This window comes from Danio aesculapii, chromosome 4 (genome assembly GCF_903798145.1).
Source record: "Danio aesculapii chromosome 4, fDanAes4.1, whole genome shotgun sequence".
NCBI lineage: Eukaryota > Metazoa > Chordata > Actinopteri > Cypriniformes > Danionidae > Danio > Danio aesculapii.
Genome location: NC_079438.1, coordinates 35,466,164 through 35,493,683, shown reverse-complemented (window position 1 = coordinate 35,493,683; position 27,520 = coordinate 35,466,164). Strand labels below are relative to the sequence as shown.

Here is a 27,520-nt window from a genome sequence, read left to right as displayed (position 1 = left end):
AGCTTACAGTCATTTTCTTTTAAGGGTGTAACTTTTAACTGTAAGTTTATTTGCCATTCATGGAATATAGATTTAAAATGTAAGATCAAATTTAGCTGTGACAATATGTAAGTGCTTATTTTGCAAGCTACAAGTGTCCAGCAGTTGGCACTGCAAACCAAGCATGCGTATGTGTTTGAAAACGTAACATTCTGTAGCGCATTTAGTCATTGTTTAAGGCCATTCTGTGATTTCAGTCGTCCTACAATAGGCATCCTTTATCTTCTCACCAGTCTAAAAAATCTCTTGGCTTTTGCGAGTAATGGTTTTAATGATTTTGCCTCTTTTGACATTTTTGATGCTTCCACACCATACATGTTTATTGCATTTATAAAGCATCCATGTTTTAAAGTCAGTCAGTCTTATGGGATTTTTCTGTGTGATTTGATGAGATGGGAATCACGGCACTGATTATTCTACTTAGCCAATCACTGTAGAAAACATAAAGTACTAATACAGCACTAAAATGTAGTCAAGTAAAAGTAAAGGTACACATAAAAAAAGTACAATTTCTGAGGAAAAACTACACTATTACAGAAATGTGAGTATTTGTAATGCATTACTTTACACCACTACACATATCTGCAGTTTGGAAACCAAATGGTGTATAAGTGATGTTAAAAAAATAAAGTGTTTTACCACATTTGAAAATACCACATTCACTAAACCTTACCCTAAAGTGATCAAAACATGCACTAAAAATCCAAGCATGTCATTTTATGTTGTATTTACATGGTTTGGGATAATTATCAAATTGTTTTATGGGACTTAAGCACACAAAAAAGTGTTTCATGAAAAGTTCAATGCTTTACCAGGTGAACTATTGAGCAAGTTTACTACGAAAGAAAATACATGCAGAGAAAGATGTTTAATGTAAGTGATTAGAAGTATTATTTTACAAATTACATAGTATGGTAGTACTGTACAAAGGAGTGTGCAGAAGTGTGTCTTCAGTAATCAGCTCTATAATCAGAATTATAATCAGAATTTATAATAAAGTTGGTTGTATGAGCACTCAATAGTCTGGATATATTCACTTAATAATGTGTAGACTTAATTAATTAATTCTGACCATAGCTACATTTACAGAGATGAGTTTCATTTGAACAATTTGTGATTGTGTGTGTGAGTGTGCTGAATAACCCAGACATGCTCTCAGTGGGCTTTTATACTCTGAGAGTTTTCCCTCACCGCTGTCACTTTGTACTTTCTCAGTGGTTGGTCAAAGACCTCCTGAAATAACCTGACAGTTAGTGTGACAATAAAAAGCAGCACACAAATAAAGCTGAATTAGACTCTGCAGGGGTGTGAAGGACATTAAATAGATCTCTAGTGCAGGTTTCGGGCTCTCTGAATGACTCTGCATGTTTCCAGAGGCTCCATTTAACAAACACAACTCACCTCGCCAGGTTGAAGACGTCATCAATCAGACCGGCCCTGTTGCCCGCAGAGATGATCTGCCACAAGAGAACAGCACACACATTTATAATGCAGCAGAAAGCAGGCGGATAGATGAGAGATGAGGAGGAAAAGAGGAATCATGACTGAAGGGGAAACATGATTTGAAACAGAAAGAAAAGATGACAAAGTGACAAAAACCTGCTTTCCAATAATTCATTCGGGATTAAACAAACAAACAAAAAACTACTGCAAAAAAAAAAGATGTTTCCATTTGCCATTGCTATGCAGCTAAATAATATTTTCTCTTCTAATGAGAAGTAATTAAAAAAATTATAACGACAGATGTTGTTAGGTTCATTTGTATGGCTGCCATATATTTAATCAAAGCCCACATGAAAGAAATACTAAAGTAATTTATAATAAATACTATAGTGTTTTTGAACTATACTATAGTGAAGTATATTATACTGTATATATTGTAGTATCTACACATCTTCGCTAATGAATGCAACTGAATAATGTAGTATTACCTATAGTGAATTGAAAGATTATAATAAATACTGTAGTTTTACTTCAATACTTTTTTAGACCCAAGATTCTCCCAGAAATCAGTCAAGTTTGGTGAAGTTACTTTCAGTATGGGGGCATGTGAGAGATCTGAAGAGTGAATGGCAACATCAACAGCATGAGGTATCAAGACATTTGTGCTGCCCATTACATTACAAACCACAGAAGAGGGCAAATTCTTCAGCAGGATTCCTCATTCTTCTGCCTCCACATCAAAGTTCCTGAAAGCAAATAAGGTCAAGGTACTCCAGTATTGGCCAGCCCAGTAACCAGACATGAACAGAATTGAGCATGTCTGGGGTAAGATGAAGGAGGACTGAAGATAAATCCAAAGAATCTTGATGAACTCTGGGAGTCCTGCAAGAATGCTTTCGTTGCCATTCCACATGACTTTATTAATAAGTTATTTGAGTCATTGCAGAGATGTATGGATGCAGTCCTCCAAGCTCATGAGAGTCAGACACACTATTAATTCTTTTCCCACTGCACCATGACTTATATGTAAGTTTTTTTCTGTTAAGTAACAAGACTTTTGTCTAAGCAAAGTCAGACTTTACTGTCCTAATTAAATGATTAAAAATCAAGGCATGATCATATTTTATTTTGGTAAAATAAGCGTAATCTAGAGGCCTTTGCTTTTCAAATAAGCCACTTCTAATACCAAATGATCAACTAGAAGTCAAGTTGTTATCTGTTGTTCCTAAAACTTGGATAGGCGACAAGACTTCTGTCAGGTAGTGTATTATTTACTATAGTTGTTGTGTAACCATAGCGAGCATAGAATTACCACAACAGATTAATTCAAGAATTTTACTATAATATGGTTTAAAAACACATCATTATTTACTACACTTTACTATAGTATTTTTTTCATGTGGGAAGTGACATAGTCATGTTACCCAAACATTGATGGCAAGGAAAGCCCCTTATACTTGGCAGTACGCAGTATTAGATGCTCCTGGTACATTATAATTTGATTTTCAGGATGAACAGATCAAGCTTTTTTGAGTTGTGCAATGCAATGTATCCAAGAGAAGCAGTTTCTTCAAATAAACCCATCATAAAGACTGGCCATGGGACTTTACATGTTGAATGTAAACTGGTGATCTGTAAATGTGAAAAACTGTGATTACAGTTTTGTGAAATATAACTTTTATAAAATGGCTTAAACCACCTCAAGCAAAATATGGGAGTTTTAACATATGTCCATTAAGTATATTTTAGTCAGCTTGTTTCAGTTTGCACAGCTTGAAGCGGAATGGAAACACACATAGAGATGGATGAAAGGGATTGTGGGATTTTTACCGTCGGGTTTCTCATCAGCTGTTGAATAAGAAGTTTCCAGTTGTGAAGATCGTAGTTCACTCTAAAGTAGCCCGTCTGATTGATGTTGCCCAGCAACCATGTCTCACCAACCATGTGACCCACTCTGTGCATCTCTGTAAATACATGAGCATGAAAAGGAAATCTCTGTAGCTACAAGCACGCACATGTTTTGAGCAAAAAAATAAATAAAAAACCGGTAGCACTTGTGTCACATCTGGTGTATCTGTGTTGTGTCATGTGATGTTATGTTGTGCCGTGTTCCATGTGTGTGTGTTTATGTCATGTGACCCCTTTGTTTTGTTTCCCTGCTGTCTGTTAATGATCATTAGTTCCACCTGTTGTGTCACCCCTGTTTGTAATCTGTGTAATTGTGTCCTGTGTATTTATACCCCTGTTTTGGTTTAGTTTATTGTCCGATATTGAAGTGTCAGCCTCCATGTGAGTCCTGTGTGCCAAGTTTCTGTTGTAAGTGCGATTTTGTAAATAAATAGGTGTTTTTGATAATCTCTGAGTCTCGATCATCTGTGGTGCGACACCGACTGTGACAACTTAAAGAGGTGTAAGATGGTGTAAGAGGTTTATGGGAACTCTCATTAAGTGTCAGTCACACAGTTATACACCCTTACACACCTTTAAGTGCATTTGACATAACCAAATAAATGATAACATGTTTTGTCATGACATCTTGACATTACAATAAAACCTATCAATGTTTTTGTCATGGCAGCTTGACATTATCAAGACAAGACAACATAACTTGTCATAAATCTGTCATGACTGTCATGAAGCCATTATAATTGTGTCACGAATTGTATAAAAACATCATTATTAAATTTCTTGACCTTAACTACAGTGGTATAATTGAATCTGTCATTAAAATATCAATAAATGTCATTAAATATTAATGGCAAGGTAAAAAAAAAATGATTTGACAATATTGACACTTAAAGAGAAAGTGTAATGACAAATTCAGTTTGTTTGAAAAAAGTCATGACACATTTACAGTGGCCTCAAAACAATCAGATTTATGACAAGTTTTGTTGTCTTGGTAATATTAAGTTGTTATGACAGACACTGAAAGGTTATGATGGATTGGTTATGAGTAGGGTTAGATGGAATCTGCGGACGTTTTTTGCTATTTCTGTTGAGAATTTTGGTAAAAATCTGCTGATTTCTGCTGAATTATTTTGGGAGCATCATAACTAAAACCTTAATTTGTGAAATAAAAAATATTATCTTTTTAACTTTTATTTAATGTTTAAAATGCAAATCCAATTAGATCCACTTTATTTGGTAAACAAAGATTCTCATATAATATATATAATATCTCTACTAAAAGACAGAAAATATTACTTTAAAACTGCATTGTACATAAATCAGATGAACATTTCCACATTAGTCAATAATATTACTGTAATTAATAAAAAACTGAATAAATATAGATTTACACACATTTACTCAAGTAAATAAACAGAATTAATGATGGTCTAAAAATCTGCGGAAAAATCTGCAGAATTCTGCGCGCGCAGATTCCGTGTGGGCCTAGTTATGAGTCATATCAAACAATGTCATATTTTTATTTAAAATGACATAAGTGAGCAAATGACACTTAATGGCAGTTGTCATAAGCAGGCATAAAATATCATTCATATTCATGACATGTCATCTTATAATATTATAATATTATTATAAAGGTGTCAAGCTGGTAATGAGCATCACCTGTTCGCGCACCGGTCTTAAGTCTCACGGAGGAGCGGAAGCATAAAAAGAGGAGTGAAAACAAAGGAAGAGAAGCGAGAACCAAGCCTAAACACTTGTGTTTTGTTTTGCTTTTTAAGCCATACAACCTTTTTTATTACAGTAACATTGGGTTAATTATTTTGAATTCAATTTAATTGATACTTTTTAACCCAATGGTTGGGTATGTCCACATTTGACCCAATTTTGGGTTACAACAATCCAGAATTTTTTCGAGAGCAGAGATAAATTTGCATGTCTTAGAGGCCAATCACACCACTACGCTTTCAGTTCTGTAAGAGAGAGACACTTTTTATGTTGCCAAGCAGTCGTTTTATCATCAGTCTTTTTGCTGGAGTGTGTGATATTGGGCACTTTTTCCTCAAACAGTTGACTTTTCAGCGACAGTCGCACAGAACACTCCATCAAAAATGCGAAGTGTGATTAAAACATGAGCCTGGGATGAATAAACAGCGTGAGTAACATTAACTTCCAATAGAAAACCATTTTAAAAAGGTTTCTCTCATAAAAAAACACATCCTTTGTGATCAGGACTTTAGGATAGCATAATTTGGTTCATTATTATACATTTTATCTAAACTTTTGATAAAATATAACTAGACAGAATCTTACTTTTTGCTACTTCTCCTACTACTTATTTTTGAGAAATATCTGTAAATTATGCAGAAGGATGTTGAGAGTATAGGAGCTCTAAGCTGAAAACTTAGGATTAAAAATAAAATAAATTATAAAATTGTATTTAGGCGTTACAATGCAAATCCAATTAGAATCGATCATTTGATAATAAAAAAAAACAGCAGTCATATTTATAATATTAAAAAACTGAAAATATTACTTTACAAATTGTATTTTTTTTTTTTTGCATTTGCATATTATTCAGTAATATTAATGACATTAATATATAACCTGAATAAATAAATATTTACACACATAAGAAAATAAATAGTAATTGAATGATTCAAAAATGTGTTAACTTTTATGCAGATTTCTGTGGTAATAGATTTCTTGTGTGTCTAAATATAAGTAACAAATGCTCACTTTGTCACATGGACTGATAGAGTTTGCCTGACTGCACTTGCAAAATGTTGAAAATTGCCATTACTATTTATCATCACTCGAATGAACTCATAACAGCAGTTCTGCATAAATATATACACGAAGAGATGATGTGTTTAGCATTTGAGTAATGTACAACATCTGTAATCTAACATGTTTGCAATATTCCAGCCAGACCTTGTGCTTTTTTGTGGAAAATAAATGCACTAGTTAAGTGCTTTCCAGCTTATGCACTGGATGGATTTTTGGAGTGTATCATGATCCCGAGCGCAGCCGACCAGATTGCAAGAGTCAGGCGGTGAGCTAATGCATATAAATGGGGTCTCTGCGTTCCAGACTCTGTTTCCTCCAAGAGTCATTGTCTCCGCTTCACTCTGTGTTGTCTGCATTGTTGCCCTGATGAGCCTCTTTTTCAGGAAAGGTGAGCTGAAAATGGAGGCTGTTAAATGCTCTCATAATCAGTGGACTCTCAGCTCTGAGCCGCTCGCAGAACAAATTCAATTCCTGCTCTTAGAATTTGACTCGCTGTGGCTCCATCCGAATAAAATCCACCTCTTTCTCCCAAAGGAGAAGAAAGAAATCACATATAATGACGGTGAATGTGGAGCTCATGCAAGAGTGTGTGGAGTGTGTGAATTACTAGCAAAAAGCACTAAAATGTTTTCATAAAAAGACATTTTACATAAATTCACTTTTGGAAGTGAATTATTCTAATTTAATGAGGAAATCCAATTAAAGTTGTACTTTGTAATTATGATGTAATTTGCTGTTATGGCAGCATAGACTTTAGACTTCATAGACTTTATAGGTCAAGGACTCTCAAAATTTTCTTTACACTCAAATACACTTCTGCTATGAGCATGTTTTGCTTTTTAATTAAAATTAGTTTCTCTTTCGACTTAGTTCTTGAAAAGTCAAAAAAGTCAGGGTGATGCATCTGACCTGAGATTATAATGAATGACAAGCCTTATTAAAATAATGATTATCTTGGGAGAGAAAGCTTGTGAAGCTTTGAACTCATTGGCATTTCATTGGCATTTCATTGGCCATTATTGAATTTTTATACTCTTTCAGATGATTGGATTCTGATAAAATCCCCATAGTGAAAGTTTTCCACATAGCATTTTCATCCCCCCCCCCCTTGGGGAACGAGGGTTACTTTAGTAACCGTTGCGTTTTTTATTCATATTTTTGTATGTATTTGTTAATTTACTCGTGTGAAGTAACTAACATGCAGTCAATACGTCAGTCAATCAATGTATAAAACATACTGTTGTGCATCATGGTTATTAAGTCTCTTAAATTTCTGTATCAAATAATCAAAAATCATCATGTTGTGAGAGACATCCCCCCCCCCCCCTAAAACATTGACAATTATCAACAATTTAAAAATAATGAACAAGAATTTACCCCCCTGATAAATGCAATTTTGACAATTACTTTACAAATTGTGTGTGTTACACATATTTACACAGTAAGAAGGTCACTGGTTTGAGTCCCGGCTGGGCCAGTTGGCTTTTCTGTGTGGAGTTTGCATGTTCTCCCAGTGTTCTCTTGGGCTTCCTCCGGGTGTTCTGGTTTCCCCGCATAGTCCAAAGACAATGCGCCATAAGTGAATTAACAAAATTGGCCATAGTGTTCATATTTTTATTATTATTTAGATATGGAGTTGTCGTAAGAACATGTCTGGTGCAAATGTGCAAACCAGACTGGTTCAAGTGTCAGAGAAATGAAAGAGTGTGTGTTCTAAAAGTGGTTTGTCAAACCCACTCACCTGTGTGAGGCACTATCAGAATTGCATTAAGTTTTGAGGTTGTTGTGTGGTGTGGTAGGGGAGAGAGAAGAGTGGATCCTGGTTACACAGATAAAAACATGCCAGTCCATGTAATGCCCCAAACATTTACAAAATTGTCTCCAGTAAGGATTTGGTATTATGCATTTAGTTTAACTGTGCATTTTTAACCCCTATATGAATTTATATTTATATTATATGATAATATATTGCTGAACTTTTAAAAAATGAATTAATTAGTTAATTAATTAATTTGTTATTTCAGTTATTCAATTAGTTTGTTCGTTAGTTAGTTAATAGCATTATTGCCACAAACCCCCAGTATTTTTATGACTCTGAGTATTTTCTTTAGTGTTCGAGGAAAATTCTATTACTTTTCATCTAGTGTTTACACCACATGCCATATTCAGAGTCCTATTAAAAGTCATATCGTGACTATGTTCATCAAACACTGATAATAATTCATACCTGTTTTATCTGTGACCCAAATGATGGTCTCAGTTGATATGTGACTGGCGTTTCCCACTGCGAGCGTTAGCGGTATTTGCCACTGGAAGCTGAAATAAAACAAAGACAGAGATACTAGATGAAACACGTCTGTCTGATCTCAGGGGTTTAAGTGTCACGTACTGTATGAAGCACATAATCTGACACATATGGACTCCCACCACTTAATGGGATTGTGGGATTTATTCATCCGATATCCTCGGTCATGACACCGACGGGCAAAGTGACAAAATCAGAAACATCAGATGATTGTGAAGCTCAAAGAAAGCCCAGCAGTGTCAGAGCTCAAAGAAATCATATCTCATTCTTTCCCAGACTGCACTGCTTTGTCTTTCTCTCTCTCTCTGTCACACACACTTTCATTCGTCACCTGATCGCTGTCATGTTCTGTGCCGCCGCCTCATTCTGACGTAGAATCATCTGTGTGTTTGTGCTTTCATGTGTTGGTGCGTGTGCATGAACATCTCCAGGTATGAGTGCACATCCTGTAAAAGCCTGTCTGACAGCTGTCACACTGGACGGCCAGCCCGCTTTCAGCCTGTCAAAATGGCAGACACACAGGTGGACAAGGCCTGCTTTCTGCCAGAATAAATCACCTCAGAGAACCCCAATAATGTAATACTGTAACATTGGAAGAGCTAATGTAATATTAAATGCAAAGTAGTTAAATTAGCATTTTCCACAATAAAAACCTTCCATTAGCTGAGAAATCCTAATGGTTTTCATTATAAAACATTATAAACCATCAAAATTTAACCAGTAAAAGCAGTAGATTTTGGAATATGTTCCATTAGGTTGGATTTAACATGCAATAGAAGGCACAAATTGCCAGTAGAGACATGAAAGGAACATTATAATTTCCATTAAAGCTCATTATAAACATTAAAACAATAAAAATGTGTATTTATCAGCAGGGATTTTTCAGTGCCTCATAAGAAATGATAGCGCCAACCATGACTTGATGGTGTTTTTTTATTCATAATCATGAAAATATGGTAATAAGTGAATTTCAAATTGCATATCGCAATACATTTCTAAAGTTAAAATGATTACGAACCACATCCTTTTCTGTTTGCCTTGGGTTAGCAAGCTAACAGCTTATCCTGCTTACCATAGTGATAATTGCTTCGAAAAAGCTCTATTCATTAGCTACTGTAGAACAAAACATCACATTAAATTGTCTTTTATCTTTATGCAAAAACACTGAAAACACCTTGCTTTTGACAACATCCAGTCATCGCAAAAGCCTAGCATTGTGGCAGTGAACTTTACAAAGGCACGCACCACATTTCCTTCATAAAATGTCAAGATTTAGTCATCTGATATGAGAAGAGCAGCCTGGATTATTTCCTGGCGTCGCTCTCGGATGTGTGGATCATTAGGGATTTGTGTTAGAAAAATCACAGGAATGGACAAAATCCTTTTCAAGCTGCTGGTGACACCTCAAATCACTCATTAAGATTATATTCATCATATAATGTCTGTTAATTTTGTCTGAATAAACCCCTTTTGAATTAAGAAAGCTGTAATAAAAGAACGTTTCAAAGATAAACTTTTATTTAAGCTGTAAACAGCAAACACAGGAGATACAAGAACTGAATGTTTCCATCACAGAGGAATCTATAGCTCAGTTGAAGAGACATCACGCATAAGATGAAGCAATATGAAGCCCTGCTGGGAAACAGTATTTAACCGCATATGTTTGTAAGGGGACTATAGAGAGAGATTGTGAAAGAGACGAGCGCTGATAACAACACTTCTGAATTCCAGTGATAATAGAAGCATCTGTGTGTGTTCAAATGAAATACATTTACATAAAACCGTGTTCATCAGTGGGATTGAGCAAAATAAGAAAGCAGAGGAAAATTAAAGTTCTCCACAGGCTGGTAATTTGGTGGCTCGTGTTTATGTTCATTTATGGAAGCGTCTGTTATCATCAGCGTTATTTACATCCCTCAGGGACTTTGTGTTCTGGCCCAGAGCTTTAGATAAAACACAAATGAAGGTTTGGTTCTCTGCAGCAGATGGATAAATGCGTGTCAGATGAGACATGTGGGCATCATATCATGTTTATGGAATGATGCAACGTTTGTTATCTTCACTTGTAGATATTGTTCACTTGCTGTATGTTGAAAAGTGTTTATAAATAAGAAGTAATAAGGCAGAACAAGGAGTGTATTATAAAGCAATAATCTCCAAGAAACAGTGGTTTACAGGGATTTTATAACAGCTGAAGGGCATTGTTAGGCACAACGCATGTTTTTACAAAACTAAACAAAGTTTTTGGCTCATTACTGATGTGTCTGTGTTTATAATCTTCAAACATGGCACAGTCTGTCAGAATGAAAGACAAGAACTATTATTTTTACACCAGTGATTATACCACAGTCAAGAAGAATTATGCATAATCTGAATTAAAATGTAATAATTAGGACATTTTAAGAGAAAATGTAAAATGCTCTGTATAGTAGTGGTGCAACGGATCACAAATCTCACAGTTCGGATCACACTGCGGACATACAAGCAGGAGACAAATATCATTTGCTTTCCATTTATACAAAAAATATTACTGCAAAAACCATTGGTTTTGACAAACAGAACTTAGAATCTGTAATTTTAACAAAAATAAAAATCAAGGAAGAACCAGCTGAAAAAAAACGAAAATATTCAATAAGAGAAATGATCGTTGCTACAGCTGCTGATAATGCTAAATATAGAAATCTAACATCTTGTACAACATATCATATTTATTTTCAATTAATGATTCAAAAACTTAATTCATTATAGGTGGATAATTTTTGAAAACCTTTTCAGTGACATAATTTTGATGGTTGTTTGTCGCCACCCATTGCTTAAACAATGTAAATACTACAACAGTCACCAGCGTCAAGTTCCATTAAACCAGGGGTCTCAAATTGGTGATCGGCCATTTCAGTGACTAACAATTAGGAGGGCCGTTTTAACATTCAAGCACAAAAAAAAGTGATGCATCTTAAGACAACAGATATGACGTTTATATTTCAAGCATTGTCTATGCAAATCAGCATGTTTTTTGCTTCACACAACTTCTGAAAATGGCTGTTTAAATTAGCATTTTGACATTTAAATAGTCATAATATTGATAAAAATAAATATTATTATTCTTTCCCAAACAATTGTTGCTTTGCCAAAAGTTTAACAGATAGCGTAATAACAGCAGAAACAATTTGTGTAACTTTAGTGACTTTACTGGCTATTGATCTTCTTAGTATCTTTTTTTTTTTTTTGTAAAACTACAACATAGAGAGGGAAAAGTTTTGTACATACTCACATTTACTTTATCATGTTCAGTTCAGCCAGCAGCAAAATGTAAATAGTTTTTTGTAGAAATCTCAATACACTGTATGAGGAAAATCTATTAAATTGGACCATTTGAATCAAATAGTAGCAAAATTATTATATTTGTTACACCACCACCATAACGTGTAAGCAATAAAAAAGTGTTTGTTAAACAAAAAACAGGTGGTGTATAACTAATCAAATGACCCTTGAATATTTACAAAAATTGAGTTTTAGTAAAAACAGAGCACTTATGCACATTTGTTTTAACGTTTAAATCAGCCACAGAAATAATAAGCATGTGCGTTGCTCTCAACCACACGCTCAGAAAAAAGACAGTAAAACAGAAATACAGTATAATATATTGCAGTACTTTAAACGTCCAGAAGGTGGGGGGTTCAAAACCACAAGTGGCTATACGCAACAGCACAATAATGGTAGTGATTCAAAATATATGTTTTGGTGGGCTGAATCTCGTGTTATTTTTGACGTCATTTACGGGCAGGGAGTTTGAGACCGCTGCATTAAATGGGGATTTTAATCTTTACCATAAACGTGTTTATATCTGAACTGTAAACTGTTCTCCCAGTACTTCTGTGTTATTTAATGGTTTGTAACGAACTGAAAAAGTGTAAAAACAGAATCTATCTCGATCAAATGCAGATTTAAATGCAGTGCTTTGAAGGATTAATAAACATATACAAATCATTATCATTTATCATCCATGTTGCGCGGGTTTGAATTGAGATCACGATCTATTAATGATTAATTTTGCAGGTTTACACTGAATGCGTTACTGCAGGCTAAACAAACAGTGACAGAAAACATCTTTATTAATAACCTAGGAAAGCATTTAGGTAGGTCCACAACTTCTTCCTTCATCATTATGTTTTACAAGGAAGCCAAAATGCTTTCATACACGTGATTTGAATAACGCGAGAGGTAATCTCTCTGCAATTGTTATAAATGTTGGATTAACTTACAAGTTCAAAAAAGTTCAATTAAAAGTTATTAATCAATGGGTCACATGCATTCCGAACTGTGGGTAGTCATCTGTATGGATCCGTTACACCCCTACTGTATAGACTGTGCTGCAACAATGTTCGAGTGCTGTATGTTTGCTAAGGTGTTCCAATGGGTTGCTAGGGTGTTCCCTAGATGTTCTTGGTGGTTGATTGCAAGCATTTTTTTCTAATATTAAAAATTCAGGCAATTTCCAATAATGACTGAGTTGGTGCAGTGCTTGAGCCTTGAAGTGCATATCAGCGCAGTAAAAGAGTAACAGCTGTGGTCTGGATGTGTCTACATTTAAAATTCACTGTGATTAAGCAGCATCCACTGTTTTTCTGCTGCTCTCTCTTTTGCTCATGGGTTGTGAGCTCTCAGTCTCTCTGTGCGGCTGTGATAATATCTCAGACTCTCTTTAGGGAGCGCTGGCTTTTGCAGTCTATAATGAGTCACTGGGGGCTTTTGTGGCTCAACATGTGTGATTCTGCAGATCCTCCAACACTTTTATCCAATACCGACTGCACTGAAGAGAGGAAAAGATACAACTGTCTTCATTCGAAACCTTCCCTGGATGTTGGACGCAGTGTGGAGCTTGAGCGGTTGTGTTCATTTGTGTTGTGTAGACTCGTGTTAGAGTTTCAGTCAATCATCGTGAAACCACTGAGACATGAGAAACTGGACAAAAGAAGATGATCATGTTCTGCTGCATGGCTATGGGATATGTTTGATATTGAGGAAAGCTACAGTATTTACCCGTAGAGAGCAACTTGAAGCTAAACATCTGTGAAAACTGCTGTAGGATTTCTGGGAAAACGAGGGAGTACTAGAGACTTACAACTAAAGTTTCTGAAGGCTACAGCAGTCAAGTATGAGTAGGAAGTGTAAAAGTTCTTGCTTTGAATGGCTTCAGCACATCTGAACACAGGACATCAATATTAGTCTCTAGGTCAGCTCTTCTTCAGTCTCTTTCACAGTTCACTGACTGTAGTGGTTTTCTTAGCCATAACTTTTGGCCAAGGATTTTCGATAGATTTTTAATCATGTTAAAAAACATTCTTCAGACCATGATAGATTCTTCTCAACATTTCACAGACTAATTAAACATGCTTTTATTACTGAAGTAAACTTTGGACCATTTCTCTGTCCACACAACCTCCTCCTCAGCAAAGGTTACTCCTTTGATTCCTTCTACTGACGAAGGTTTGGCCACTGTTGGGATTTCAGCCCAAGTTTTCTTAAAACAGATTAGGCTGTTCAGAGCTGAACTGATGATCAATTCCAGGTGAGAGTCTTAGCATTTTCCTGTACTCTTCTGCATTTGAAAAATTGAAAATTTCTCATGCGAATTATAGGTGCGTTTCCATCCAGTTGCTAGGGTGACTGTCTGTAATATCGGTAATCTAGGAACCAGCAGTAAACAAGGTAAGCACAATGGAGAAAGCTCATTAGTATTGTGATTAGATTATATAGTAATTAGAGCCAATCATAGCCATTTCTGTTGACCATGTGAACACAATGGCCAATCATAAGTGTTTTAAAAGCTCACTCGACAATTGCTCAAGAAGCAAGTGGGAAACGGTGGTACCTCACTTAGTAGTTTTTTACTTTTGTGTTTTCGCTTTAATGGCCTGTTTCCACTGAGTGGCTTGCGTTTCCACTGCATAAAGGGTACCGATTGTACCCTTTTGGTGGGTGTGGTGTATGACAGTTTCAGTTGACATCATTCTCACATATAAGTCAAAGTAAAGCTAAATAGGTCATTCATATATCATATGATGCTTTATACTCATAAAAACTTGCGTTTAAATGTTTATTACAACCCTTTCTATGAATATGATTTGATTATAACTGCAGATCAATAATGATGCAAAATAGCCTACTGTGATGTCTACAATTATATAAAATAAATAAATAAATGCAACATATATGAACACTTATTCCATGGTCTGTTGAAATTCTGGATTCTGATTGGCTGGAGGGTGTGCTATATTTTTGTTGCAACGTTCCAGTCAGTTTTGATCACAGTTCGAAATGCTTCCAGCTTCCAGCCTCCGGTGCTTAAACTGCAGCTCTGCACAAGACGTTTGGCAAGTGGAGAAATGGTTGTACCCATCTGAGCCTGGTTCTCTTGGGGTTTTTTTTTCTTCACTTTTGCCAATTGGTGAAGTTTTAGTGATTATTAAATCACACTGAACTGAGCTAAACTGAACTGAACTTAAACTTTAAAAACTGAACTACACTGTTTTAATTTACTATGATCTTTTATGTGAAGCTGCTTTGACACAAAGCGATATACAAGTAAAGGTGAATTGAATTAAATTGAAATAATGCGCTTCTCCCAAACATTTATAATTACCATAGCAACTCGCATTTGATGCACAGGAAACCAATGAGGACTTTTAATGGCGGACGGGAATCCGCAAAATTTGAAAAATACTCATAAATTATGCCACAAAATTAAGTTTTAAGAGTTTTTCAAGCAAGAATATAGTTATTTTAAAGTCAAATCGGCAGTTTATGTATCAGGATAGCGCGTGTTTAAAAATGTTGGATGCTCCAGGCGGTCAGCAGCAGAGAAGCTTTATATTGGCCAGACCATCTCAGGACCTAGGATCTAATCTCTTGCATCTCTGTTGTTAAAACGTGATATATAATTGATCTTTTGTGTATCTAACGGTCAGTCTTTGGACTTTTGAACCTATTATTTGTTCTCAGGTGTATTTTTTGGCAGATCGCAGAGATAAGTTTCATAATTAATTTATGACCATAAGTAATGTAATACTACACTGATCCTGCGTGTTTGGCAGCTTGCTTTTGTTTTAAAGAAGATAAATAAAGCAGAATGTTCTCCTACCTGTCCCGATATGTTTTTTTCTTTTGCTAAATTTCCTTACATATTTTACAGCAAATATTTCTGAAAAGGGCTTTGGCTGCTTTTTCTTTAATGCATCTTATGTGCCCTTGGACTGGCGTTTCTTAAGTTACAGCTTTGTTGGATTAATGTGTTTTAATAATCGTAACAATATTCTACTTAACGCAGTGATCGCGGTATTTTTGTTAGATCAATTCCATGAGATCAGTTCTCCACGTCCTGCCTTAAAATCCTTTAACACACGGAAAGCTGTTGATTGTCCCTTACATACAGACCCTTACAGTCTCCGATATGTTACCAACTACAGGAAAAAATTACACACAGCATACATTTAGTCGTTATTTGGGTTCAAAAACAACATGCAACGTATAGCCCACAGTAACCTCTCGTCTGTATCTTCAATCTTCACCAGGACAGGTAACCTCTATTAAAGTAATTTCGTCATTCCGAGTTCATAATAGACCAAAAGGCGGTGATAATAGTTAATCATGGTAGTTTGTTTTAGGTTGCTGAATGAATCATTTGCTCCTTTGTTTTTTTCAAGCTTCTCCTTTGATTTTTTTGTGATTCGCTCTCGCGTTTGTCCGTTTCTGAAAGAATAGGATGTCAGAACAACAATCACATGCATGTTATTATCATCAGCTCAAGAAGTTCATTTCAAATATACATGCACATGTGAGCTCCATTGAGAAAGTGAAACTGCTTGCTCTTTAGACGGCCTTGTAAACAACAAGGAAACAGGGAAGATTCTGCTCTTCTTCTTGGCTGTGTGGCAGTTCATCAAGACGACGACAAGGTTTGTTTGAGCTCGGGTCGTCCATGGCTCCTTATTATATGTATATATTATTACCGTGTACTGTCTCGGCTGTGTATTTAAAAACGGCGATTTCTTTGTTGGGATTCTCCTGCTTGTGTACAAGCTAGTGACGTATCTCTGTAAACCAACAGTGTTGGGGAGTAACTAGTTACATGTAATGGCGTTACGTATTTTAAATACAAAATAAAAGTAACAGTAATTCGTTACAGTTACTGAGAATTTTTTTTTATTACAGTTACTTATGAAAATGTTAAAGATTACAAATGGGGTTACATCTAAATATGCTGAATAATATTCATCTGTTGCTTTGCCTGTTTTTGAAATTCACAATGCCTTCTGCTAAGGCCATTTATTAAAGCAGTGCTATTCTGATGCTTTTGATTGGTTTTCCGGTTTGATTGCGGCGCACCACATCTACCACTTACGGTAATCCTCTCTGCCGCTGAAAACAGTAGGCTACTACGACCAGTCTGAGAGCTGGTACCATAGTAAGTGATAAAAATGCATTTCATTGCTGGAAATTACAAATAATTTCACCCTGAAATCCGAGAAGGGCACAAATATAACAGTTCAGTGCAAAATTAGTTTGCCAAAGGCTTCAATGTCGAACCTGGGGAAGCATCTACAGGTACGCAACCTAGCCTTACTTGTTGATGATGACATATTATGACTCTCAAGGTTATCGATTTGTGAAATTCAGGGCACCAACAGACTCCTCCGGCCAAAGCGATTTTATCACATTAACAGTGTTGGGCAGTAGCGTCGCTACAAGTTGTGACACTACTAGCTTAATCACATTTCTCAGTAGCGTTGCGTCGCTACTTTATAAATCAAAAAATTTTCAGAAGCAAAGCTATTTTAATAGCGAAGTAGTGCAGTAGTGTCCACACAAGCTACATTTACCGATCGCGGATCAATAAGTGGCAGCACCTACATTCACAGAGCTGTGAGGCCGGTGTCTAGCCGATGAAAGTAAATCCATATGATATCGAGGATGATGATTTCTTCTTCTTGCTGTTTTTCAGTGGTCAACAACAAACTTTTTGGTGCATTACTGCCACCTCTCGCTCTGGTCGGTGACGTTGCCAACCAGTTACAGCTAGGCTGACACGAAAAAATTTCCTTGATGGAAAGATGACTGAGGGAAAGGAGGTCTATATATATATATATATATATATATATATATATATATATATATATATATATATATATATACTGTAGTAAAGGCTGAAGTATACTATGTTAATTACTATTAGTTCATGATAGTTACTAATGATACTACATTATGTAGTGTAATTTATTAATGAAGAGTTGTAAATATATAGACAATATAATGCTTTTCCCTAAATATTTCCATTTAATATAAATTACTATAGTATTTTAAATGTGAAACACCTGCTTTTATTGGATTTTTTTTAGTTTTTGCTGTTATATATCATTTGTTTCTGTTTGGTACAGCATATTATTTACAGTAAATAACTGAACTGAACAGTTATGCCTCATATGCTTCATTGTCAGTTTTATTGATCACTAAGATATGATTGACTTGGATTTAAGTTGCTTTGATTTAAAAATGAAAATTGCAAAAATAGCTGAGATGTACTGTTTATTGCGAATGCCACAAAAATCACCCTGCACAACTAACAAAAATTTAGATGTTGTAACAACAGTAAACACATTTTTGTTATAAGGTCTGGTTTTGTGGTATCTGTACTTTAAAATTAAATTATTATAATTTTAATTCAAGTGATGAAAGATTTTGAAATTCTAACAGTAATCAGGGCTATTGTAAGGTCACATCTGCTTGGTATAAATGCTTGAAATTGATTTAGTTGAAAATCTCCATTAGAAACTTAAAAGTAATCAAAAAGTAATCAGATGTAATCTGTTACTTTACTTTTATAAAGTAATTGAAAAGGTACACTACTTATTACTTTTTAAATTGGGTAACTTGTAATCTGTAATCTATTACATTTCCAAAGTCACTTCCCCAACACTGTAAACCAACATCGTTCAACTGCACGTCTTGCTCTGCCTTTTGGTACCCTTTTGAAAAGTGGTACGGTACGGTTCCCTTTTTGGTACCTTTTGACAGTGGAAATGGCCACAAAAGCTTACTGAACTATACTGTGCCGTACCACTCAGTTGAAATGGTCCATAAATGCTCCTATTGTCTATTGTGCCCGTAATGTTACTTGAGCTGTTTGATACATACAAGAAGTGTTTTTTTTTTCTTTGAGCAGGTACAATTAAAGTTTCAGTTCATATATCTGACTGCTTGTATTAAAAGACAAAATTGTATTCTTGTGAAGTAAAATTAAAAAGTGTGGATGGAAAACTATGTCAATGCATTGCCAGCAATGAAACCCAGCTATTGTGAAGATAGAATATTTGAGAAGTCACAGATGTGGAAAGGGCTACTTTTATATGGCTAAAAGGACAATTCCCTTGGCCTTCATCTGGACAGCCTGGTGTCTAAGGGTTTCAGTACATTTAGAGCAGATCACATCTTCCAAAGTCAGAGAAAACTGGAAAGCTTGGCTGCCAGTTAAACGGTGCTTGTCGGTTAATTAAGGAAATAACCCCCTGGTGCCAGATACTGGGAGGTATTAGAAAGTGTCCTCTAAATTGGATCTGTGTGTTTTTTAAATATTTTTCATAAGGTTTCAATACTATGCTTCAGAATAATATTACTATATAAATAAAGCAGTAACCTTGTAGGTAGTTCTCTAATTTCCATATCCACTGTATATAGACGTATATACTGTATACTAAAGTGTATCTTAGATTTGTGCACTCTGTACTATTATAGTAATGCTGTATTTCCCTTCAAGGATTACTGAGGTATCTAAACCAGGAGCATTATCTTCAGGTTAAAAGTGGTCCTTGATAGTTTTATTATCAGTTTCTTGATGGATTTTTTATTGTGTGTCTGATCATCACCTTGTGACCCTGAATGTGAATGTTATACACCAGCCTGAAGTACACCTACACTTACCTGCAAGATTATAGACTATACAACTCTATAAGGTTTGAATCCAGCAGGGCACTATAAAATAATTCAAAAAAACTTCTCGTCCCCATTATAGTCTATGATGGCAGAATCCAGTTGCATCTTCAAGTGCTAATAAGATGTTTATATTCTCTATAATCTCACCTCAGCACAAATTCTGTGCAGTGTAAATTCCAGCAGAAGCCAGGTATGATACGAGTGTAAAGGTGTTAATGAAGAAACAGATTCAGATTTTTTTTATGCTGTTGAAAAAAATGGTGAGATTTGCAAACTATCTTGGGCATTGAACAGTCCTTTGATTTCAGATGAAGCAGTCTTTTGATTTGCTGTGATCTGCCTGAGAGAAAACCATGTACTTGAACTTCTGTAAGTTTTATAAGCTAACTAGTATTATGCCAACAAGCTGGTGTTGCTGTGTGTAATGGAGGCTAGCTGATGAGCGCTGTGTGGGTAATACCTCACTTCTCTGATGCCAAGAGTTGCTCTAGCAACAAACACTGTTAGACTGCTTGCATCTCACGTTGAAATCACTGTTTGAGCTCCACTTGTAATGGGTGAGTAGGCGTCAGACCAGAAAGGTTAAATTGGTGCCGTGACCCGGATGGGAGTGAGGTTTAGGGAGGTGAGTGAAATAGAGGCCAGATGGTGTGTGGGTAAAACATCACTCCAAATGCTTGAGACTGCAGTCTTTGTTTGTAATCCTTGTTAGAGCACTTGGGTGTTGGTTTAGAGGGGTTACACCAGTTACATTACCCAGATGGGATATACAGTGGGGGAAATAAGTATTGAACACATCACCATTTTTCTCAGAAAACATATTTCTAAAGGTGCTGTTGACTTGAAATTTCCACCAGATGTTGATAAGAGAATGATGTTGAGAAAACAAAAGACAGTGAAAGCCCAGACAGCAGATAAAATCTCTCAGTAGTTCTTCAGCAACCATCTGCCCTTGGTCATTTTAAATGAATATAAGCTGCTTCAGTCCAACATCCACATTAGCAGGATGATAAACATGGAACCAGGGTAAACATTTTAGCAAGACAATGATCCAAAACACAGACACTAAAACTCTCAAATGCTTTCAGAGAAAGAAAATCAAGCCCAGCTAATCACCTGACTTGAATCCAATGGAGAATACAAAATCAGAATTGGTAGAAGTGACCCACAGAACCATCAAGATTTTTACACTCTGTTGAAGTCTGTGAAAGAAATCACACCTGAGCAATGCATGTGACTTAATTCTCCATATGACAGGTGCATCTTTAAGCTGCTATCACCAAAAAAGGCTTTTAAATAAAGTATTAAATACATTTTAGTAGTTCAGTACTTTCGCCTTGTCATTTCATTGTTATTACATAAAACAAATTTTTCATTTTTACGTTTATATATTTGTGTTTTTACAAAAATCTGGTTCAATTCCATGTCAACAGCTCCTTTAGAAATATAACATGACATGTTGAATACTTATTTCCCCTATTGCATATATAACATTAAATACATATGATAGTATTTTAAAATCCAATAACCATCAAATGATATTTAAGAAATGAATAGGCTTCTGTGGTAGTACTTTAATATAAAGGCCAAAGGATGAGTCAGATTTAATCAATGTGGTAGTAAATAACAGAGCAAAGAAGGAATTATTACAGCCCTAGTTGTATTTAACCTTTTTAACCCAGAAAAAGACTGCTTTAATGCGGGTCTGAAAGAGGAAGTCAATTAGCACATCAAGTGTGAGGCTCTTTGCTTGCTGGATTATGGAGCAGCTTCAACAGAATATCTAAATGCAGGAACAAGTGTAATGTGTCTAATAAATATAATTTTCTGCAGTTTTCTGTGTGGAGTTTGGACCTCTCCAGAAGCAGACCCTTTATGAACTTTAATAAGACAGCGGTGGACATGAAACACACAGAAGGAGTGTGAAATACATTCAAACTGACCTTCTCTGTTTTCCTTTAGTTGCTGCCAATGTTTCTGTCAGCACATTTTGCTTGGCTGGCTTAAAGCCTCAAGTGAGGTGTTACACTGCATTTACAAAGGTGCCAAATCCCCCTGCATTCTGGCAGGTTGTCTGGTACTCAGATGAAAACCCGCCTGAGGGGCAAAACAGGAAAGAGACGCCCCTACTCACAACACAGCTTGGCTATTGATTCTTGGAGCCGCTGTGCCTCTGAACGCCTCTGCAGAAGAACCGCAGCTCTCAGAAAACACGTTCACGTAGGAGGAGACGCTCACAGGAAGGTGCCTTTGTCTGCGCTCAACAAATGAACTCAGGAAAGAGGTCGACTAACAGATTTCTACCTGTATGTTTCATATTTATCCCAACAGATGACTCTGTGAAGGGTTAGCCTTGCCGCACTAAGTTTTAGAATGAAAACGATCCACGTCCACACTGCCATTTCACCTAGCGTTTCTAAACAGCTCTCCTTCCACACTAGATAGCTGAAAACACAGATCACGTGACTACACACACACTCTGGCAAGTGCTGCAGCGTATGTGCGCATCTGAGCTTCAGGCAGTCAGCGAGTGCTTTGAGCATAGAATCCCAGGTGAGAGCTGCGCATGTCAAACGGTTCATCAAATGGATCTGCGCATGTTAGTCGGCTCTACCGCTAGATCTAATCTCACTACATTTGTTAAACGTGATATTTGTCTATATCTAACAACATATTACAAGACTGGTTTTTTGAATCTATTACTTGTTCTCTGGTAATGGGTTTTGGCTGAGCCATTACTTTATGTAACCACGCACGCTGATTCTGCACATGTGACTGATTGCTTGCCTTTATTTCCTATAATGTATAAACCTATTCTTCGTTATACTTTTATAACGGCCATTATTGATTATTAAAACTGATATTCAACAAAAGAGACAGGATATGTTTAATATTTTTCTTTGAAAATGAAAGGAGGCAGTTATTTTATAGGCTTCATTTTGTTATTAATATGCATACAGTGAAGATGATGGTTATATAAATATGTAGCTACACGTTGCCTCTTTTGGTGTCTGTTAAGTTGCTAATATCAAAATGAAAATAAGCATCTCCTTAAGTGTTTTCATTTTGTTGTTAAGATGGTGAAACAACGTAGTCAGGGTGATGTGAATGAGGTTATAAAGTACACTGTTCCATTTGAAGATTTACTTTGCGTGTCCTTGAGAGTTTGTTTTCCATATCAAACTTGTGAGTCTGAACTTACAAGGAGAGGTTGCGAGACTGAACTTTGTGCACTTAATACTGAGGAAAAAGCCCCAATCAGATGATATCTGCAGCTACGCCTCCATTTTCAGATGTCTCCGTTTTTCTTCATCCACACTGACACAGAGCAGCGTTTTAGAATAAAAATGGCCTATTCAGCGTTTTCAAAAAGCTCCGTTTTTTAGGAGCTCAAAAATGGGGCCTAAAACATAAAGGGCCCTATCATACACCCGGCGCAAGGCGCGACGCAATTGTTGTTTGCTAGTTTCAGCTTGGCGCAAGAGTCGTTTTGACGTTTTGCACCACACTGTTTAAATAGCAAATGCATTTGCTCTCATATGTGCGCCCATAGGCGTTCTGGTCTAAAAAAGGAGGCGCATTGCTCTTTTGAGGAACTTAAATAGACTGTTCAATAGATCAGATCAAATCAGATCTATAGTCCAGCGCGTTAGTTGTGCTCCTCGCTTACACATTGCTTAATACACACAGGGTGTACAGCTATACGCAAATATCTTTACAAATGAAAAAGACAAAAAAAACAAAAAATTTCTAGCCTATATAAATACCACTGCCTCCATGCCTTCTTCATCAAAGGGGGCTTTTTCAGTTTATTCATGACAGTTTGCTTTTGTATAATGTCATTATTAGTAGCAGTATTATGTATTATATGCATATTAATACTTGTTTTATTAAAAACAAGCTTAGATTTGCCCACCTGTCAGGTTTTAGACCATATGGGGCATAGCATGTGTATTAGGATATAACTCTGGTTTTTGACCACACTTCGTTATTATTGTTCATTTATTAGTTTGCTGGAAATTAGAACTGAATTTAAAAATAGTTTTGAAACAAATCTTTGCAATTACCAAACTAAATTAAATATGTATAGGCTAATTGATGTCTGTATGTACAACACGGTTCCCTATCCACGAGAGTGAAAGTGAAAGTAAATAATGAGGAGGCTTATCTCTCCTTCTCCCGCCGTAGATGCTCTGTTTAACTGTTTTATTGCTAGTGAAATGCTCAGTTTTTACCCTTACAAAGTCCCCCATGTAAATAGCAAATGCACCATGGGGCGACGCAACTGACTCTTAAAGGGAATGGGAGATGAGAGTCTGATTGGTTTATTCTCAAAACGCACCTAACTCATTAAGAGAATAAGCTCAACCCTTTTAGACCATGCGCCACAATGCAAGGCGGATTTTTCCGTCCTTAAAATAGCAAAAGTGGATTCTGACACGCCCTTAGTGTGTTTGCGCCCTGCGCTTTGCACTTTGCGCATGGATTGTCAAAATAGAGCCCCATGTCTTTGATCATTTGCAAATAGTAAATCAAAGGCTTTTGTGAAGACTTTAATCTCACTAGAATTGGTCGGCGCCAATAGCCTAGTGGTTAGCGCGTCGACACATAGCACCGATGTGCTCACGGCGACCTGAGTTTGATTACCGGCTTGAGGTCCTTTGCCGATCCTTCTCTTATCTCTCCTCCCCACACTTTCCTGTCTCTAATCTCCACTCCACTAGAATTATTTTTTCTACTATTTATAACAAATGTGAGTTTTAAACACATTTAATCAAAAGTTACAATAAAATATTAAACAAAGATTACATGTTACAAGTTAATTTCTTTTAATAAAAAAAAATTTTGCACTGATTTTGTTCTCAATATGAGAAACTTTTCTTACTATCTCAATGACAAAAGAGCTCAGCAACATTCACTCCTCACACTCAGACTGACAGTTCAGCATTAAAATTCAATTCTTAAGTCAATTCTTGCACCGCTAACAGTGTCTGATCCTAAACAAAAGGAAGATTTCTAAAGAGGATCAGAGGCAGTATTGAATTATTCATCTCACCCTAACAAAGAATTAAACTAATCTATCCGTCAGTGACACACGCAGTTTTCTGCGACGACGCAGACGCTGCCAAACAGGATGTGGCAGTGACAGGTTAGCATGGGTCGCTAATAATAAATGAAATGCTCAGCTAATAGCCGCTTAATAGCTTGTGTGTGTGAACATGACATGAAATATGATTCATACAAACAGGGTTGTGTTACACTTTACAGTAGTGAAAAAAATATATAAATGAAATATCAACATAAGCTTTAGTATGCTGCTTTAGCTAACTGGAAAGACTTAAAGCTAGTTTATGGCTAGTTTTCTTTTATCATTTTTGCTAAAGGCAGACATCTAAAGACATGCTAACAATAAAATATTCACATCACTTGGATAAGTGAGGAAATCCTCTGGGTCTTCATGCTGCGGGGCGCTAGGCTAGTCTTTAGCTGTCTAGCTGTGCTTATAATCTCCAGATGGTCTATTCTTCTGTATTTCTTCCAAAATAACTTAATGTTTAATCTTTTAATCAAAATCCGATCCTCTCTGCAGTTACAGAACTACAGTATTGAATCTGATCACAGGAAACTATCAGAGGATTCTTGAATCATGTGTGTGATTTTTACGTTATTCAGCATTGCAACATTCGGCAAACATAAGGACCGGCACACAATACATTTTCTACAGCGATCTATGAGCTTTTGAGGAATCAATGTGAAGAGGTCAGTTGACTGATGGGCTTTCATTTTCATGTAACAACCTGTCACCACTGAAATATGGCAGACTACCTTTTGTTGAACAGCTCAGGATTCTGGATCTTGGCGTCTGTGTCGTAGACAAAGTGCTCTTGGGAAATAGTGATACTGTTGTCCAGACTGTCGTTCTTGCTGATGGTGACGACCGGATAGCCCATCTGTAGAGTCCAGCGGTCCATAACCTGTGTGATGTTGATATCCTTTCCCTCTCGCTGCATAGCCTGTAACGCAAAACACAAAAACACATCACACATATAAATATTTATGTAGCTGAATAGGCTAATTTAAATGAATGGAAGTTTTTTGTCATCTTTATAGTTGAGGCCCCACCAAATGGAAACATATTCATAAAATAATCCAGATTTGATGTAATTAATGAGTGTTTTTTTTAGATTGTCTAGCATCTAGGACTTTTTATTTCTTTAATTAAATATGATTTAATAATAAAATATATATTTTTATGTTATAATAAAAAACTCTAAAGGAATAAAAAGGAAATTAAACATTACCGTTCTATTTAACAGCGCACACAGGATTATCATAAAGCAATTTCTAGTTATCTAACTTCTCTACACAAGAGTGACTCTTGTAAAAGAGCAAAATTAGATTTATAGGTCTGATTTGTTCAGAGGAAGCTGCTCCTCCTATTTTAAAGAAGTAAAACATAAAATTGGATCTCACGGCTCATTAATGAAGAAAGCTTGTAATATGACTGAGTTTTGTCCCTGAGGGAAATGTGCTGCATACACCGCTCCTCCTTATTCTTTAAAAATGCAACTATAAATGGCTCGGCACGGTGGACAACTGGCAGTTTTCTGAGTGAATTGTTTTCAAAAGCTTTCTGTATGTATGAGGAATGTTTTAATACTTTATAGAATTTCTTCCATGTTTCACCTTGAGCTGCTGTATCCATTTTCTAAACTACAGTAGCTGACTGCATAACACTGGAAATGCTATGAATAACATTTATTTTTTTTATATAAAAAATGTTGTCCTTAGACATCAAAAATTTAAAAGAGTATGATCAAGGTGAACTTCAAATGTCAGAACAAAGAACTCAAAGTCTATATTGATTACAGCAATCCCAGAATGCACTGCATCTGGAATGTGGAAAAATACTAACTATACACTTGTATTCCAATCAGGCCTTAAAACGTAATAAAAATATGTTTTTATCTTATTCAACCTTTGCTCTCAAGAGGTATGTCAACAGTTTTTCTTCTTTTTTAGCACACTGGCACAGTTGATATGGGTTCAAGACAAGTAATCTCTACTAAGGGAATGGGTAAAAACTTTCCTGCCTGTACAATTCTAGAAACCTCAGTTGAATTTGCATCACCATGTTAATGTGCATTTTGAAATACCACATGACCCTTAATCACAAAAAAGTTTTTAGGCTCCCTTGAGGTGGGCATATTGCTAATACATAAAAAGGGTTACTGTGAATAATGGTAAATGGAAGAACATTTGCTGAATAAACTCTGATGTAGTGAACATTTCACCCACATCACTAACCAGCTTTTGTCATCATGTGTACCTGTGTTTACTGTTGGTTTTACTACACTCAGTAACTCTAACAACTTATTGGAAGCACACATAAACTCATTGGCCACTTTATTAGCTACACCATACTAGTACCTCTTGTGCCTTCAAAACTGCCTTAATCCTTCGTGGCATATATTCAACAAGGTACTAGAAATATTCCACATGGATTTTGGTCCATATTGACATTATAGCATCACACAGCTCCTGCAGATTTGTCGGCTGCACATCCATAATGCGAATCTCCCATTCCACCACATCCCAAAGGTGCTCTATTGGATTGAGCTCTGGTGACTGTGGAGGCCATTTGAGTACAGTGAACTCATTGTCATGTTCAAGAAACCAGTCTGAGATGATTCGCACTTTATGATATGGCACGTTATGCTGCTGGAAATAGCCATCAGAAGATGGGTACACTGTGGTCATAAAGGGATGGACTTGGCCAGCAACAATACTCAGGTAGGCTGTAGCGTTGACAAGATGCTTAATTGGTACTAATGAGCCCAAAGTGTGCCAAGAAAATATCCCCCATACCATTACACCACCACCACCATCCTGAGCTGTTGATACAAGGCAGGATGGATCCATGCTGTCATGTTGTTGATGCCAAATTCTGCCCCTACCTATGATCTGAATGTTGCAGCAGAAATCGAGACTCATCAGACCAGAAAACATTTTTCCAATCATCTATTGTCCAATATTGGTGAGCCAGTG

The 27,520-nt window shown here is 36.2% G+C and overlaps 1 protein-coding gene across 1 annotated transcript in view; it reads right to left on the bottom strand.

Annotated features, from left to right (window-relative positions):
- trhde.2 (thyrotropin releasing hormone degrading enzyme, tandem duplicate 2) overlaps window positions 1-27,520 on the bottom strand; it is a 213,450-nt gene that overhangs the window by 39,172 nt on the left and 146,758 nt on the right. The window contains exons 9-12 of the mRNA XM_056455542.1: window positions 25,298-25,485; window positions 8,408-8,496; window positions 3,313-3,446; window positions 1,441-1,496 (exon numbers count right to left, since the gene is read on the bottom strand). Of these exons, the coding sequence (XP_056311517.1) occupies window positions 1,441-1,496; window positions 3,313-3,446; window positions 8,408-8,496; window positions 25,298-25,485 (467 nt within the window). The remainder of the gene's footprint in view (window positions 1-1,440; window positions 1,497-3,312; window positions 3,447-8,407; window positions 8,497-25,297; window positions 25,486-27,520) is intronic.